Source organism: Suncus etruscus, chromosome 9 (assembly GCF_024139225.1).
Source record: "Suncus etruscus isolate mSunEtr1 chromosome 9, mSunEtr1.pri.cur, whole genome shotgun sequence".
NCBI lineage: Eukaryota > Metazoa > Chordata > Mammalia > Eulipotyphla > Soricidae > Suncus > Suncus etruscus.
In genome coordinates this window covers 31,139,828-31,158,590 of record NC_064856.1, presented here as the reverse complement: position 1 = coordinate 31,158,590, position 18,763 = coordinate 31,139,828, and the positions used below count along the sequence as shown (strand labels likewise).

The 18,763-nt window shown below is 43.2% G+C and overlaps 1 protein-coding gene across 2 annotated transcripts in view; it reads left to right on the top strand.

The window, feature by feature from the left end:
* The first annotated feature begins 219 nt into the window (after positions 1-219).
* The window catches only part of ADNP (activity dependent neuroprotector homeobox), a 33,217-nt gene continuing 14,673 nt past the window's right edge, over positions 220-18,763 (top strand). The window contains exons 1-2 of one of the 2 annotated variants that reach the window (XM_049781309.1): positions 220-310; positions 12,326-12,437. In XM_049781309.1, coding sequence (XP_049637266.1) covers positions 12,344-12,437 — 94 coding nt within the window. In that variant the 5' untranslated portion in view covers positions 220-310; positions 12,326-12,343. The remainder of the gene's footprint in view (positions 311-12,325; positions 12,438-18,763) is intronic. The other variant, XM_049781310.1, reaches the window with a different exon arrangement.

Sequence of the window (18,763 nt, the reverse complement as noted above, 5' to 3'; positions counted from 1 at the left end):
CGCCGCCGCCGCTCCCGCGCCGCGTCTCCGCCCTCCGCCCCTCCTTTGTCTGCACCGCTCGACGCCGCCGCCGCCGACGCGGGCGCGGGACTGGAGGCACCGCCGCTCGCGCCGCCGCCCGCCGCTCTGCCGCGCCCGACGCGCCTCCCGGCCGCGGCGCGAGCCGGAGCCGCCGCCGCCGCCGGAGCGCGCCGAGGCCCCGGGCGCGCCCTCCCCGCCCGCGCCGCCGCCGCCGCCGTGCCGCCCGCCGCCCGCCGCCGCCCGGCCCCCCAGCACGCCGGCCCCGCGCGCGCCTCGAGGCCGACTCAAGGTAAGCCGGGATCCCGCCCGGGCGCGGCAAGGCGCGGCGTGGCGCGGCGTTGGGGGCCCGGCGGGCCGCCGCCGCCGCTTCGCCCAGCCCGGGCCCGGTCGGCGCCCCCGGGGGCGGGAGCGGGCTTGCACTGCACGGCGTGGAAGGCAGGCGGGCAGGCGGGCGGCCGGCCTGCCCCTGCCCTCGCCCTCGCCCTCGGGGACGACCGAGCCCCCCAACTTTGGGCGGGGGGTGGGCCGCACACGCAGCCGGCCTCCCCGCCCCCACCCACGCCCGCCACCGTCCGCTGGAAAAGGCGCGAGCGAGCGGTCGCGGCCTTCTTCTCTTCCTCTTCCCCGGCCGCCCGCCCGCCGCTACCCCAGGGCCCCGCCAAGTTTCTCCGGCGCTCCTGGCGCTCGCCGAGCGCTCGGCGCGGCTGCTGCCGTCACCCCATTTCTCAGACAAAAGGCTCAGGAGGGGGGGAAAGAGAGCGCAACTGCTTCCTGTGTTTGCCATTTTTATTTGCTTTTTCTGCCGTGCTCCATCCCCGCACACCCCGAGTCTGCACGGACCCTGACGCTCGCACGACAGTGCCAGCGCCTCCCCGCCTCACACTGGGCGCCGGGGTGGGAGCTCGGAGACTTGGGAGCTCGCTCCAGTTTCTTTAGAAATCTGCATTGTTGCTTCTGGTTTATGGCCGTGGAGAAAATACCAGCCCCCACCCAAAATGCACCGCAGCCAAGTCGGCGAAAGGCGATGACCGTCGGAGTCAGTAGGGGGCGCATTCCCTGCACTGGGTAAGGCTGCGGGGGGGAGGGGAAGGGCCCCAGATCTAGCACAGGATGTGCTTCACAGCGCCTTCTACAGACCATGGGAAAATGGGCCCAGCCAGAGGCTCGCACTCTTGCTTGGGAGCTGACAGCAACATGGCGAAGGACTGAGGGACTCAAAAGCACTGATTTTCTTCCAAGTTCTCTCGTTTCCCTTTTTTCAAAACCGTTGACCATCACACGGTCCACATTGGCTCTTGGCTATCTATCTCCTTGGCACTTCTTGGTGCACAGACTGACCCTTCTTTAGAGTTCTTCCACTTTAAGTTGTGAACAGGTCACCATTTTCCACCGTTAGCCGGGAAAGTTGAAAACCTGAGGATAGTCCTAATTAACCTCCTCTTCGTGACCTACATTCAGCTTTGAGAGTGAAGCTCTCCTTGAAGGAGCCTTGGGTTTTGGTGGGGTCACGATTTCCCTAAGCATGTACATGGGGGTCAGTTTGCAAAACATTGTTGGTAAACATCAAAACCATGTGGAGTTCTTCCTTGTCGAAACTCTGTAGAGTTGATTACAAACATTGTTTCCATCCTACCTTGGAATCTGTTACCTCTCATCTCTATAGCCAATCACCTTTGCCAAAAAAGCCTCCATACCAAGTCTTCTGTGAGCACCCACTTGAGGGTGTGTTGAATTCTAGGGGTTTTTACTATTGCTATTTCCATAGATAGGAGGTGCACAGCCGAAACCCAGGCTCCAGCTTGTGCACCACAGTGGACAGGGGTTGTTCTACCTTTTGTACTGGACTGATAGGTGACCTAGTGGTTATGCCCTGTACTGCCATTTTTCAGATCTGGACACCTATGACTACCTTGCTCTTTAGACCATATTGTCAATTCACACTGGTGGGTATATTGATTTTGGATAGTGGGAACTGCAACAGCAGGGAGGCCAGACTTTCGTCCTCCTTGGTCACCACCAAAGCCAACACTTCCAAATTTTCAGCCTGGCTACATTCCTCAAGGAACCGGTTAGAGCTGGTTGCAGTAGTGGGTTCTGAACAAAGATGACTTCATGGCTTGTTTAAGAGAAAAGTTGAAAGTTACTAATATTGTTTTAATAATTTAATTTTCATTCTCCACCCTACTTAGAAAGTTGATTGTCACTGTTAATTTGATGGTAGTAGCTCACGAGTTCTCTGATCAAAACAGGCATTTCCAAGAACACATTCGATAGACATACATGGACAATAGTGAATGATACTCTTAATTACATTGACAAATTCACTGGGAAACTGAATAGCATGTCTGTGGATACATAGTAAACCATTTGGTGCTTAAGGGAGAATTTATTGGTCATTTGCTATCAGCTAATTCCTTCTGAGTGAAAAGAAGCTAAGTTCAGGTATCTGTTAGATATGATGCTTTTGTTTGGGGATCCCACCTGATGATGCTCAGGGGTTAACTCCTTGGCTGCACTCAGGAATCACTCCTGGAGGTGCTCGCTGGACCATATGGGATGAACCTGGGTCAGCCAGCCATGTGCAAAAAACATGTGCCTTGCCCACTATTCTAGCTCCCTATTATCAGATACTAAGTCTCATACAGCTTTTAGTGTGAGATGAAGCTTATTTGTTAAACAAATGTAATTTTGACCAGTATTTGATCTTTGATGGTGATCAGAGAGGTTTTAAAAGTGACTTGAAGGGCCCGGAGAGATAGCATTGAAGACAACTTTGCTTTTTGAGGCCACACCCGGTGACGCTTAGGGGTTACTCCTGGCTTGGGGGAATCATATGGGACGCTGGGGATAGAATCTTGCAAGGCAAACGCCCTACCGCTTGCACCACCGCTCCAGCTCCAAAGGCAACTTTTTTTTAGTGTGTGTAGGTGAAGTTTGTGAAGGGTTCTTTAAAATTCTTATGGTGCCTTTTCGGTGAAGCATGCTCACTTTTATTGGAATTTATTTAGTATGATGTGAGGGGAGAGAGAGTCTGTATTCCAGAGAGAACATAGTCTTCTCCAAAGTGAAAATAGGCAGAGACACAGACAAGCAAGCAAGATCACATGTTCAAGTGAAAACATTTCCCTTCAGCTTTGGTTTTTGGTTAGCAAAACTATTACTAGAATAACATGCTAATTCATGTCTTTCATGGCATTAGTCATTTTCTACCTACAAGTGAATTTGCTGTGAGCACTTACTTAGTGTGAGTTCTGCAATTTACTCACACACAATGAAACAACCTGAAGACTAGAATTGGGTTGAACTGTGACGTTGATTTAAGTAGAAATTTCTCCTTTACCTTGGCTTTTGTTGAAAAGATTTTTTTTTTTTTTTTTTTTTTTTTTGGTTTTTGGGCCACACCCAGCGGTGCTCAGGGGTTACTCCTGGCTGTCTGCTCAGAAATAGCTCCTGGCAGGCACGGGGGACCATATGGGACACCGGGATTCGAACCAACCACCTTTGGTCCTGGATCGGCTGCTTGCAAGGCAAACGCCGCTGTGCTATCTCTCCGGGCCCTGTTGAAAAGATTTAAAGTCTTACTAGAGGCTGCTGTATATTGAGTCAACTAAGTCTTTGGTGTTGTTTCCGTCTGTGTAGGATATAAAGGCAACTGGACCAAGAACTCTCTTCTCTGTCCTGTGCTTCTCTGAATTGTTTTAAATGCATACACTATTTGTTTTTGTTTTTTTTCTTTTTTTTTATATTTTTTTTTTTTTTGGCAGCTGCTGAATTGCTAGAGAAACTGTTTACTGGACTCCTGCTGCCTTTTGCTGAACCTCTCCTATTACTCCTATATTAATCCTAATATACACAAGCTGAAGCGCTCGCCTTACAAAAGTCTGACTCTGGTTCAACCCCTGGCACCCTATATGATCCTCCCAGCAACACCAGGAGTGATCCCTTAGCACAGCCAGGAGAAAGACTGTGACAGAGGAGGGGAGAGGAGAGAAGAGCTGCATACACTATTTGGGCTGACAAGATAGTACAGCCGGTAGGGCACTGGGCCTCAAACACTGCCAATCTGAGTACTGCCAGGTGTGGCTCAAAAAACAATTGTGAATAAATAATAAATACATCACTGTGAAATTGTTTTTGCTTAAATCTCTCATTTCTGTTAGAGTGGAAGGATAGTTCTGACATTCAATATTTGAAACATCTTCCTTATTATTTAGAATACAATCTCAAGAGTTGCTAAGCTTCTAAAACTTTAAAGACCTTCTTAGCAAAACAAACCTTCAAAGAACTGGCTACTAAAGGATAATAGATTTTTTTTCCCTCAAGTAAAACTGCTTTGGGGTTATCATTTTAATATACATACATACATTTATTTAACAACATAATTACAGCAAGTACACTGTTAAATTGTGACTTGTCAACTAAATTTTGGAAATACTAAGCAGTTAGTATATTGAAATTTTAAACATTCAACAACCTGACCATTGATACACTTAAGATCTAGCCAGTATACTTACTAGTTATACAGTTAGTTAGGGGTGTTATAGTTTAAAGGAGCAAGTGGGGATTGATAGTAGGTAGAGAAGAGATAAGAGGAAGACCTAGGAATTTAAGTGGTTTTTGATCATCTCTTTTTTTTGGTTTTTTTTGTTTTGTTTTGTTTTGCTTTTGGATCACACCTGACAGTGCTCAGGGTTACTCCTGGCTCTGCGCTTAGAAATCGTTTCTGGCAGGCATGGCAGACTCTATGGGATGCCAGGATTCAAACCACACCCACACCACCATCCATCCTGGATCAGCTGCTTGCAAGGCAAACGCCCTACCGCTGTGCTATTGCTCCGGCCCCTTGACCACCATTTTTAAATAACAAAATTGCCTAAGTTGCCATAGTTCTTGGCAGATTGCTTCCATTAATTGGTGTTTGTGTCTCTGCATAAACTCTAATGTACTTGGTAGACTTGAAAATGATTGTCATTTTAAATGAGTGGTTTTTTAATACAAACACTAGAAATCAGGAAAAGAAATTTAAGTGCAAGAAAAAATTACCATTAATCATGATTTTCTTGGGTTTTTTTAATATTCTGTTTAAATCTTAAATATAATACAAAGGTATGACAAAACATTGTAATTTTTATTTAAGAAGAATGGAAACTTAATTTAAGTTTACATCAAAGTGCACATCATTTCTTTGTAATCAGTTACTTGTGTACCATTGGCTTCCAAAGGACTTTTCACTCTTAAAGATTCTCATAAGTGTTCATTTTTCTAAAAGGTAAAACACTTTGCAAGAGATACTAAATTTTGCTTGTTGTTTTCCAGTGTAAATAATACAGTTATAGTAAGAGTCACAGATACTACCTATTAGATTCAGGTATACATATAAACTAGTTTAGCAAAAGTCATATATCTTTTTTTTTGGGGGGGTGTCATACCCAGCAGTGCTCAGGGGTTACTCCTGGCTCTATGCTCAGAAATCGCTCCTGGCAGGCGAGGGGGACCATATGGGATGCCGGGATTCGAACCACCATCCTTCTGCATGAAAGGCAAATGCCTTACCTCCATGCTATCTCTCCGGCCCCAAAAGCCATATATCTTATGTTTAGAAACCTGCCTTTGGGTCTGGTATAAATTAAATTCAACACTCATTTAACTGAGATAGTGGGTTTGGATGTAAATGTTTACTGTTTACACGTGAACATTTCCTGCCTTGATAATTGAGATTGTTTGAAAGTGGAGCCGTGTATGTTTTGTCTAATAGAAAAGGCCTTTTTATCTACAGGATTGATTGGTTTGGGGCCAGAACCCAGTGGTGATCAGGTCTTACCCCTTTCTCTGCTCAGTTATTGCTCCTGATGGGATGGGATAGAAATCAAACTCTCAACTGTGTGCATTGCAAACTAGCCCTACCCATTATCCTCTGCAGCCACCAGTGTTTTTGTTGTTTTTGCTCTGTTTTCATTGTTGCTTGATTTCTGTTGATTAAAAGGGGTTGTGGTGTGTGTGGTGGTAGTGCTCTTTGCCTTGGTGAGATGTGTTTGATCATGACCTTGCCTTTATACCTGCCAATTTGTGGGTCAGCTTAAGTGAGAATCTATATTATCTTCATTGGATGGATGACTCTTCTCATATACTAAACAGTTTAGGCTTCTCAGGATCTTAATAAAATCAAGATCAACTTCATTCTATGGGGATATGTGTGTGTACAAGAAAGTCCAAATATGATCAACTCTGTAGTCAGAGTTTTTAATAGACTGTATACATGCTTTCAATCTCATAGTATAAGACACATTATTTAAATTATTTGCCCACCCCCCTGGATGTATTCGCTGTTCTCTGCCTTTAGTAGTTGGTGATTTTATAAAGGAGACTGCCTTGAAACTATAGTCACTTAACTAAGTATAAAGATTTTTCCAAGCATGTACCAGGACGGTTCTTGGGAAGACTTCAAGTAGGGAAGTCAGAAGAGAGACTACCACTGCATTCAGTGAGTGAAGTGAGCCACAGACCTGTGCTTAGAACACAGCTTCAATAGTGCTCTTGTGAGCCTTTTGACTTATGAGGGCTCAGGTGAAGGCTTCCCGACTTCATGGTGGTGTTCTGTGCATTTTGTTTGTGGAGTCATCTGTTGTTCCAGGTGATGTCCACAATTAAGGTAGACACACTTCCACAGAATAGGATGGGTAGAAATTATGCTAATAGTAGATAGTAATGTGTGTGTGTTTGTCTGGATGTTGAAGTTGACTGTAACGAAGTGTAAAAAGAAAATCTGTGCCTTTGCTTGTCCCGTGTTTTGATTCAGAACAATCAAATTCCTCCCTTTGGTTACTTTTACTCAGAGAAATGTTGGCTTCTGCCCTTTATGTTGCTTTTAGAACTTGTGAAACTTCAGTTTTCCCTGAAAATCGGTTAGGGTTACTTTTTCTGGGAGCTAGTGACAATAAAAATTTTTGAGATGGGCCCAGAGAGATAGCACAGCGGTGTTTGCCTTGCAAGCAGCCAATCCAGGACCTGAGGTGGTTGGTTCGAATTCCGTGCCTGCCAGGAGCTATTTCTGAGCAGACAGCCAGGAGTAACCCCTGAGCACTGCTGGGTGTGGCCCAAAAACCAAAAAAAAAAAAAAAAAAAATTTTTTTTTTTTGAGAGGCTGGAGCCATAGCACAGCTATAGGGCATTTGCATTGCATGCAGATGACCCAAGACAGACCCAGATTCAATCCCTGGCATTCCATATGGTCCCCCAGCCTGCCAGAAGCAATTTTTGAACGCAGAGCCAGGAGTAACTCCTGAGTGCTGCCGGGTGTGACCCAAAAACGAAACAAAAATAAATATTTGAAAGATCACACTTTTATATTTCTATATAGTTGTGTTTCTGGGTAACTGAGTTAATTTTCAGTTCTTGTGATGTTCTTTGCATCAGCATATACTGAATTTTGAAAGTAAAGAATATGCTGCTATACACAATTTACATGAGTGAATGTAAAGTATTACATAAAATTCCTATGTTTTATAATGTGTGTAGAACAGTTATACATATGTAGCTACAGCATCTGATTCACAAGAACAGCAATCAGACTTTGTCAAAGCTAGACCATGGTATGAACTCACAATTTTTTTTTTCATTTGTCTGTTTGGGGACCACACCCAGCTGTGCTCAGGGGTCTCCTGGCTTTAGCACTCAGAAATCGCTCTTGGCAGACTGGGGGGGGGACCATATGGCATGCTGGATGGAGATCAAACTAGGTCAGCAGCATGCAAGGCAAAGGCCTTATCACTGTGTTATCACTCTGGCCCCTGAACTCACATTTTTTTTGTGGGGGGTTGGGCCACACCCAGCGACACTCGGGTTACTCCTGGCTCTTTGCTCATAAATTGCTCCTGGCTGGCTTGGGGGACCATATGGGATGCCAGGATTCAAACCGAATCCGTCTTGGGTTGGCCACATGCAAGGCAAAGGCTCTACTACTGCACTATCACTCCAACCCCTGAACTCACAATTTTTAAGAGATTATTCCATGTGTGATTTGGTTTATAATAAGAATGGTAACTGCCAGGATTTAATAACCATCTCAGTTAATCCTTACAGTATTTAACCAGAGCATAGTGCATACTGTAATACTGTATACTGAAAGGAACAGAGCTCCAGGGTTTCAGTAATATCTTTAAGCCACAAAGTTAGTAAGAGGGTTAGTTTAAAAACATAGATCCAGCTGTAGGGCTGTATTTGGTTTTGTTTGGGCCACACCTGGTAGTGGTTGGACTGCCTGCCACGCAGTGCCAGAGATTCAGCTTACTGCATTCAAAGCTTTAGAACTCTGTTCATAATCATTGTATCATGCCATTTTTCTTTCCTATAAAAAGCTTTACTGTGTTATCACCTTGTTTTGGACGTTTGTCACTTGTTATCTCTTGTTAAATGATAAAGAAAATTTAACTGTAGCAAAACAAATTCTGGTGTAGGCTATAAACCTTGAACTTTTTTTTCTTTACTTAGCTTTTCAGTTGAACATTTTACTAGCTTGTGCCTAACATTCTGATGATTTTACAGATCGGATGTGTCTGAGATTGGATGTAAGCTCCCACGATGATTCTCATAACTAGATGAGTCTCTTATTTACTCTGGTACTTAATGAACTTTCTTTAGATTTCTTTGGGTTAATTAATCATTAAAGAATTGTTAGCGTTCTGTCGCTTCACTACAAAACCTTTAGTATCTCTGTGACTAAACATGGTGTCCTGGATCTAGCTTCTTCCCCCACTTAGAGCCTCCCATCTCCTTTATCATCTTTAGTTCTCAGAAGACATTCTGATATTTGAGGCAATTCAGATACTGTCCCACCAGGTTTTTCACGGTGAATATAGATTACCAAACTGATCTACTGGTTTCAACTCAATAACTACTTTCACCTCCTAACTTTCCCTGTTATTAATCTCTCTCTTCCTGTATATGGGGGGTGGGGGGGTCATCTGCTCTGTAAGCCATTTCTATGAAGCACCAGAGCCTTTTCTTTTTTCCTGTATATGTGTGTATGGTGTTCATTCTTTTAAGAGATTTCTATGAAACACCAGGGCCTTTTCCTTGTTGAACAGTTTCCTCTTTTCCTATATATGAATGTGGGTTGTCAATTTTGTAAGCTGTTTCTAGGCAAGGACTGTTACATTTGCATATACTAAGTGCCTACTATATACTTTTTTTTTTTTTTTTTTTTGGTTTTTGGGTCACACCCGTTTGACGCTCAGGGGTTACTCCTGGCTATGTGCTCAGAAATCATCCCTGGCTTGGGGGGACCATATGGGACGCCGGGGGATCGAACCGAGGGCCTTCCTTGGCTAGCGCTTGCAAGGCAGACACCTTACCTCCAGCGCCACCTACCCGGCCCAGCCTACTAAATACTTATAGCAGCCACACAATGTTCTTTTTCTAACTGGTTTTTGTTTGATTCACAAGTAAAGATCACGAAACTGATCTTCTGAAGATCTGGTTCATGGTGATTGAATTTACAAATAAAAATACTTAATTACCAGCTCTACAGATTACAATAACTAAGAAGTGTGATTTGAATTTTGATGATTGATATGAACTAAGTTGATCATTTTGGTTTAATTCTCAATTTGGTATTAATGACAATACCAGCATAATAGAAAAGTCTGCTTAAAGTGCTAAAATTAAATTTTGTCAGCTTCCTTTGACTACTTGTTGCATTTTTCTTGTGCAGTCCTATTCTTGTAACTTTCAAAGAAATGTTAGGTGATTTGAATCTGCTAACACATGGAAATTAAGTTTTTTCTATACTTCATATACTCTCTTAAACAGTATTTCTCAACTTTTTTTCAGCTATGTCTATCTCCCTCTCAATCTCTTTAATCTTACCTGTTGTTCCCCTGATGGCTTTTAGCCAGTGTTTATCTGGAGACCATAGGAAGGCTCTATGGGCCCTGACTGAGAAACACTGCTCTAGAATAATTTCAGCTTTGCAAAATAGAAAATAGTTTAACTTTTTTCTGTTTTGTTCAACTATTTGAACAAAACAGTTGTTACCCCAACTGGATTAAATTTGTTAAGTCGGTGTGAATTCGACTTTATAACATTGATGAAAGTGGTTTTTTACACTGTTCTGGCTTGGTGGACTGGAGCAGATTTACCAGGAAACTACTCTTTTACTAAGATTTCTTTAAGGCTTCTTGTTGGGGAAGCATTAACATAGTACCAGAGAGTCATTTATCCAGTGGTGTCCAAATGATTTATTCATACTTTCTAAGGGCCTGTATTAAATCTAGAACTTGGCTCTAGAGTAGAAATTACCAAATTTATTTAGCCTGCTATTCCCTTTTCAGAAAAAAAAAATGAATACCTTCATAGAAATCTGCTGTTAAGCCAGTAGACAGAAAGATGCCCCCTTGAATGTTCCTAAGACAACTAGTGCCCCCCCTCTTGGGGTGGGGGTGGGCAGAACACCAGTATCACCCACCTCAAAAAATACTTCTTCCTTTGACTTGCCTTTGCCCAATCTCCAGTCTCCTGCTGTGACTTCCCCCTATTTATATAATGCTCCTCTACAGGGCCCATGGAGGGCAGTCACCTGGTTGAGAAAATACTGTTGGCTGAGGTCTTGTCCTGTTGGAAGAAATTATTTTGCTCACACCCTGCATGGTGCTAGCAGTTATTTTAGCCCATGATCTGGGGGTTGAACTCCCACATGTAAAGCATGTACTACAACACCTTGAGCTATCTCCCAGTTCTTGTGGGGGGATTAATATTCATTTTGGCAGAGTAATTGTTGAGACCAGTTTTGAGCTTAGATTATCCTGCTTGATAAAATGATAAGCAAACCTTGTCTAGTCCCATGTCTGCTGTCACCTTTAGTTTTTCAGTAGTCACAAATCTTTAAAATCTTTTTTTTTTTTTTTTTTTTTTTTTTGGTTTTTGGGTCACACCTGGCAGTGCTCAGGGGTTATTCCTGGCTCCAGGCTCAGAAATTGCTCCTGGCAGGCACAGGGGACCATATGGGGCGCCGGGATTCGAACCGATGACCTCCTGCATGAAAGGCAAACGCCTTACCTCCATGCTATCTCTCCGGCCCCCTTTAAAATCTTTTTGGAGGGGCCAGAGCAATAGCACAGCGGTTAAGGTGGTTGCCTTGCATGCAACCAATACAGGATGGACAGCAGTTCGAATCCCAGCATCCCATATGGTCCTCAGCCTGCCAGGGGTGATTTCTGAACACAGAACCAAGAGTAAGCCCTGAGCGCCACCACCCAGTGTGACTCAAAAACCAAATAAATAAAATAATTAATTTAATTAGATCTTATTGGAGTGGCAGGAGCACTAGTTGGTGGTGGTAGTAGGTATTTGCCTGCACACAGCTAAACCAAATTCAATTCCCAGTACTCCTGAACTCCAACAGGAATAAGCCTGAGCACCACCTTCTGTGCTCCCCCAATTGTTTTATTTGAGGATGTCAGGGGCTATCTATTGCCAGCTAGTTTTTAGGGGGTGCTCAGGGATTGAATTCAGGCCCCCTACAATGTAAATATTGTATATATCCCATTGAAAAAGTTATTTTTCCCGTAAATGTTTGAGGAGCTCATACCCAGTTATGTTAAGTGGCTTTTCCTGTCTCTTTGTGCTCATGAGTGATCCCTGGCAGTTTGGTTGCGCGGGGGTGGGGGGACATATTCAGTTTCAGGGATTGAACCAGAGTCAGCCTCATGCCAGGCAAGCACCAGTCATAAAGTGTACATCAAGTAAATTTCATTGTGTAACCATTACTTTGTTATACATCTCCAGAACTTTTCCATCGTTGTAAACAAACTGTACTGTGCTAGAATAAATCTTCATTCTCCTGACTCCCCATCCTTGGCAGTCACTCTTCTACTTTCTGTCTGACTTTGACTGCTCTTTGTGCGACCTGTGAAATGAATCCCAAGTGTCTTATGAGCAGGTGAGCTAGATAAGCAAATTGTGTTCTCTGCATATAATACAATATTCAGCCTTAACCAGGACCTTTCACATGTGCTACAACATGGATTCTCATTAGACATTTAGTTGGTTATAGAAGTCGCAAACCAACAAGGCATATTTTTTTATTTAGAAGCATTTGGGCAAGGGGCCAGAGACTTGGTATCGTGGATAGGTGCTTGCATTGTATTAGATCTGCCTGCGTTCAATCCTTGGTCCCCCCATGTTGTCCCCAGAGCCCACCAAGTGTAAGCCCTGAAGAAAGCCAGGTGTGGTTCTCAAGGGGCTGTGTTATGCCTTGCATGATGGAGGCCTGAGTTCCATACCTGGCTCTGTATGTATTTCCCTCTAGCACCACCAGGAGTAACCCATGAGTACCACGCCAGGACACCAAACACGGCATTCTGCTCCAAAAGTCACTGTCAGAGACAGTAAAATGTGGTTGCCATGCACAGAGGAAAAGGGTGAGTTATTGTTGAGGGTATACGGTTTTATAAAATAGTTTTACATACTAAATGTTAATTGTGTTGTATTTAAGTAGATGTAACAAAATTGTTTTTAAGTATAAGTTCAGACTAACCACATTAAATGCTGTGTAGTCATGGGTGGTTAGGATTTACCTTTTTGGGAAGCTTGGTTTTATTCAATTTTAAAGCAATATTGGTTTTCTTGTTGCATACAAAAGCTGAAATACAAAACTGTTTCTTTTATAAGACAGGCTGCCCAAAAAGTCACTATTTACAGGTAAAAATGGTTTTGTGTTCTTTGCCTTATTTGTATTTTTGTTTTGCGGCCACACCCAACAGTGCTCAAGGGCTCTCCTGACAGTTTGAGGGATCATATGTAATGCTGTGGATTAAACACCTGTACTTCTCTAGCCCTCATCAGTATTTTAAAATGTATTTTATAATTCCATATTAGGCTAAAATGTTTGCTCAGGAAGTTACTAACTGCATATTGATATATAATTTATATATACCAATTTTCTTCCCCATTGAAAAATCACAATTAAGTACTTAGATATTTCAAAATTTATATCACTATCACCAGAATCAGTATTAGAATTTTTTTGTCACACAGAATATCCTATTGTAACATTCTTCCCTACCCTCCAATTTCCCTAGCCCCAGGCAACTTGAAAGTGCTTTTGGCTTCTTAAGATGGGCTTATCTTATCTGGATGGAAACATTATAATAAGTGGTCTTTTGAACAGAAAGATTACTTCTAAGATTTACTAGTGTTAGAGCAAGTAGTGTCAGTACTTCATTCTCTTTATAGCCAAATCATAGGTGCCATATTTAATCCACTAATCAGTTGGTGGGGGGTGAAGATTTGAGTGGTTTCTCTTTATTAGTTCTGATAAGAATAATTTTTATAGGGGCCGGGTAGGTGGCGCTGGAGGTAAGGTGTCTGCCTTGCAAGCGCTAGCCAAGGAAGGACCACGGTTCGATCCCCCGGCGTCCCATATGGTCCCCCCAAGCCAGGGGCGATTTCTGAGCACATAGCCAGGAGTAACCCCTGAGCGTCAAACGGGTGTGGCCCAAAAACCAAAAAAAAAAAAAAAAGAATAATTTTTATAAACCCATTATTGTTTATATGGATGCTTATTTTTTCCATTTGGTTTTATAAGAAACAGCTTTATTAGGAAAAGGGGTTAGACTGACATGCCCTCCAGAAAAAAAGATCGCTAGATCTGCTTTTACAATCAGTTTTACAGAGCATTGCTTCATCTCAGTTGCTCATGAGTAGAGTTTATTAGGTAACCTATGATTTAAAGTATTGCTTTTTCTTTTTAACTTGATTGATTGGTTGGTTGGTTTTTGGGCCACACCCAGTGATGCTCAGGTGTTACACCTGGCTCTGCACTCAGAAATCTCACCTGGCAGGCTGGGGCATGACATGGGATGCCGGGAATCGAACCAGGTCCCTCCCGGGTTGGCCACATGCAAGGCAAATACCCTACTGCTGTGCTGTCTCTCTGGCCCCAAAGCATTGCTTTTTCATAACATTTCAGTTGATGTAATCTAGAATATAAATCTTCATCTCTTGTATTTCCTAAAGCCTGTATTTGGAAGCAGATGGCTTATTCCTGTCCCTTCTCCATTTTAAAGCTACTTAAAGACTATTAGTAGGTTTTTTTCCTTCTAACCAGATGTGGTTTCACCAGCTAAAATACCTATGATAGAAAAAAACAACACATGGGGGAGGATGGTGTGGGGGCTACACCCAAAACAAATGCACCATTCAGGAGTATTTATATGGTTTTGTTGGGCAACACATCCTGTAGGGCTCAGGACTCTATATGATCAGGGATCCTATCAGTGCTGGGGAACCATATGTGATATCAGGAATTAAATCTAGGTTGTCAGCATATAATATCAAGTACTGAACACACTACTATTTCTCTGACCCCAGGAGCATTTTTAAATAATATTTACAGTTCAAGAAGTATTGTCCCCATGGGGCTAGATCATGGAGGTAGGGCATTTGACTTGCATACAGGACAGTGATTCAAATCCCGGTATCCCATATGGTCCCCTGAGCACTGCCAAGTCTGACCCAAAAACTGGAAGGAAAAAAAAGTCCCACTTGAGTTTTGATTTAAGCACATCTGAAATTTTAGTTAATTCAGGGTATCAAAGAGGTCGACAAAAAGGCCTATCCTTGGAAATTAGTTTACATGAGTAAGAGTAATGGTGGAAAGAAGTGTGGTTATCAATGTTTTGGGTTTGTTGAATTGTTTTTGCCCACAGGGGATACATGGTGGTTCTGAGAAGCTGTTACTGTGTCTCTCCTGGCAGGGCCTCCTACATGCATGTGTTGAGCTATCTTAAGCATGGTTGGAAGATAAGAGGGTATTTGTAAAACACTTGAAAAGGCAGGCATATAGCCAAGCATTCAGACTTTTGTTTGTACCAGGAGGGCAGGTTATAAAACATTGTCAAGAGAAAACTGTGGCATAAACTAATAAGGATGCTTAAAGTTCCACTAACTTGCCCTGCTTGGGGGGCCAGATTGAACCACAAACTGGGGTCACTCAGTTTACTCCCAGCAGACTCGGGGCACCACATGGGAATACCAAGGAATCAAACCTGTGTCAGCTGCATGCTGGGCAGATACCTACCTGCTGTGCTCTCACTCCAGCCCCCCAAGAGATTGCCTTTTAGAGCAGTCTAAACTTAGCAGTCTAGTTGTTTGTTTCTAAAGAAGGGGCCAAAGGTATTCCTACAGCCAGAGAATTCTGTATTTAAGTAATCTACTTGCCTTCCATAGTATATCTAAAGAAGAAATAGGTTTTTTGGTTTTGGTTTTTGGGCCACACCTGTTGATGCTCAGGGGTTACTCCTGGCTATGCGCTCAGAAATCGCTCCTGGTTTGGGGGACCATATGGGACACTGAGGATCAAACCCAGGTCTGTCCTGGGCAACCGCTTGCCAGGCAAAAAGCCTGACCGCTGTGCTATGGCTCCAGCCCCAAGAATAAATAGTTTTGAATAAATTTAATCATTGATTTGATTAGATCTAGAAAATACTTTGTTCAGAAGCTATTTTGCATTAGGCACTTCACTCTTGGGGGTTCTTTATCAACTGACAAGAATATTAAAAAAGCTGAGGCTGGAGCAATACAGCAAGTAGGGCGTTTGCCTTGCACACTGCCAACACAGAACAGATCCAGTTTCAATCCCTGACATCCCATATGGTCCCCCGAGCCTACCAGGACTGATTTCTTTTTTTTTTTTTTTTTTTTTTTTTTTTTTTTTTTTTTGGTTTTTGGGCCACACCCGGTGGTGCTCAGGGGTTACTCCTGGCTGCCTACTCAGAAATAGCTCCTGGCAGGCACGGGGGACCATATGGGACACCGGGATTCAAACCACCTTTGGTCCTGGATCGGCTGCTTGCAAGGCAAACGCCGCTGTGCTATATCTCCGGGCCCAAGGACTGATTTCTGAGCACAGAGCTAGTAGTAGCCTCTGAGTACCTCAGATGTGGAAGGAGAAAAAAATTATTTATAATTTTATTTATAATTTTATATTTATATATATATATAAAGGACTGCAGGTATAGAAATGAATAAATAAAAATTGGTTACTCCTGGGACGGAGAGATAGCATGAAGGTAGTGTGTTTGCCTTGCATGCAGAAGGACGGTGGTTCGAATCCTGCCATCCAGTATGGTCCCCAGAGCCTGCCAGGAGCGATTTCTGAGTGTAGAGCCAGGAGTAACCTCTGAGCATTGTCAGGTGTGACCCAAAAATAAAAAACAAACAAAATTAATGAACACTATATTAATAATACAATACTTAAAATAAGGCAGGAGTAACCAATTTTTTTATTGTTTTTTATTTTTGGGTCACACCCGGCAGTGCTCAGAGGTTACTCCTGGCTCTACACTGAGAAATCGCTCTTGGCAGGTTCTCGGGACCATATGGATGCGGGGATTTGAACCACCATCCTTCAGCGTCTAAGGCAAACGCCTACGCTGTGCTATCTCTCCGCCCCCCCTTCACTAACTTTTGAGTTAAAAAATCTGAGGTTGATGGCTTTGACTATATATATAACTAGGCTTCTAGACTCGATATGCTCAACCATTGAAGAGTTCTTCTAATAAGAGTTCTCAGGATTCATTTTCTTTCTTTCTTTTTTTTTTCTTTTCTTGCTTTTTGGGTCACACCCAGCAGCACTCGGGTTATTCCTGGCTCCATGCTCAGAAATCACTCCTGGCAGGCTCGGGGGGACCATATGGGATGCTGGGATCCGAACCACCATCCTTCTGCATGCAAGGCAAATGCCCTACCTTCATGATAATCTCTCCTGCCCAGGATTCATTTTCTGAAATAACAAGAACCTTTTTACAACTAGTTTATAAACACAGCATTTGAAAGTGCTCTTAAAAAGCAAGTATGATGGGCCCGGAGAGATAGCACAGCGGCGTTTGCCTTGCAAGCAGCTGATCCAGGACCAAAGGTGGTTGGTTCAAATCCCGGTGGCCCCCCAAAAAAAAAGCAAGTATGATGGGGCCAGAGAGATGGGACAGCGGTAGGGCATTTGCCTTGCATGCGCCCGACCCAGGACGGACCTGGGTTTGATTCCCGACATTCCATATGGTTCCCTGAGCACAGTGAGGTGTGGCCCAAAAACCCCCCCAAAAAAAAAAGATCTTTATTAGAAGCATTTGCATCTATATTGATTAGAGTAATTTAAGTATCAAAAGGTCTGGTTTTTCTTTGTCAGTTTTAGGGGACGTTCATACTCAGTTGTGCCTGCCAGGTGTGGACTCCCAGTGAAGTGCTCAAACATCTTTAGTACTTGGCTTTTGGGCACACCTGGTGGTGCTCAGAGCTTACTCCTGGCTCTGTGCTAGGGGATCGAACCAAGACAAAGGCAGCCTTATTATGTTATCACTCCAGTCCCTTTAGTTTAGTATATTTTCAGTTGTGGGTGGTACACACACCTTGTTTGCAGTATAAGAAGGTACACGCTTTGCTGTGGTCTTGGAGACTGATCACAAAGGCAGCTCCGAACTCATGGCCCCACACAAGCCGACACTGGCACGAGCAGTCACTGGGCCCCTCTCAGACTCTCATTTTGTTCCAGCAAGCTTTTCTGCAAATTCTTTGAATTCTGCTGTAGCATCAGATCACCAGATCTAGAATTCTTCATTTCAGTCTATGTATTGACTTTTTTTTTTTTTTTACATAAATCTGCGTTACAAGTTTAGTAATTTTTTTAGAAAATAACTTAGGAGCTGCTTTCTTTCCTTTCAATTTCTATCTCAACCTAAACATTTGCTTTGCATGGTCAAATCAACTAAGATTTCTCTTTGTTTTGGGTGTGCCAGTGTTCAGGGATTACTCCTATCTCTGAGCTCAGGAATCACTCCTAACAAGGATTAAGGGACTATATGGGGTGCTGGGGATATCACTCTGACCCAGCTAAAATTTTTTGGTTGTTGGTTGGGGCTAGAAGGTAATAGCACATAAGGTGCTTGATCCTAGTTTTATCTCTAGCACTATCTAGGGTTACCTCCCTAACCCCCCCTCCAAGTAAGGCCAAAAAAAAATGCTGACAGAGGAATTGGGTGAGGCAGTACTGTTTGCCATGGGAACTGTGGGAGCATCATCAAGACAAGTGTCCTCACTTTTGTCCTGTCCTGTCCCTAAGATTTCTTTAGGGATAAGAGTTTTACCTTTTGGGACCAGAGAGATAGCACAGCAGGTAGGTAGGGTGTTTGCCTTGCACACAGCCAACCCGGAGGACACAAGGTTGATCTTCATCCTTCTTGATTAAAAGCAACCTACAAAATAGACAGTGACCCAGACTCTTGATACCTTCAGTTATATCTTGGCACTTGAAGTTGAAGTATTGTTTTAGAATTTGGACAAGAAAGAGTTGTGTGTATTTTTATTAGTCATTAATTATAATTACATAGTGCTTTATAACTGAGTCTTGCTTTGTAAAAATGTTGCAGTTGAGTAGGCAGGATTTTGGCCAATGATAGATTATAAATTGACTTTGATAGGAAGCTTGTGCTTAAATCACTCAACAATGAGTTTAAGTTGCTTTCAATCAGTGATAAAAACACTTGTAATTGTTAATGCTATTGTTAAGTCATCACAGAGTGTTGGACTTTGCACAGTGTTTAGACAGGTTTTTATGGGGTATTATTTTGTTCTTTTTTGTTTTTGCTTTTATTGTGTTCTTTGGAGGCCACTCCTGGTGGGCTCAAGAGACCATTGGGATACTGGGATTAAACTTGGGTCAGCTTTGTGCAAGACAAGCAAGCACCCTGCC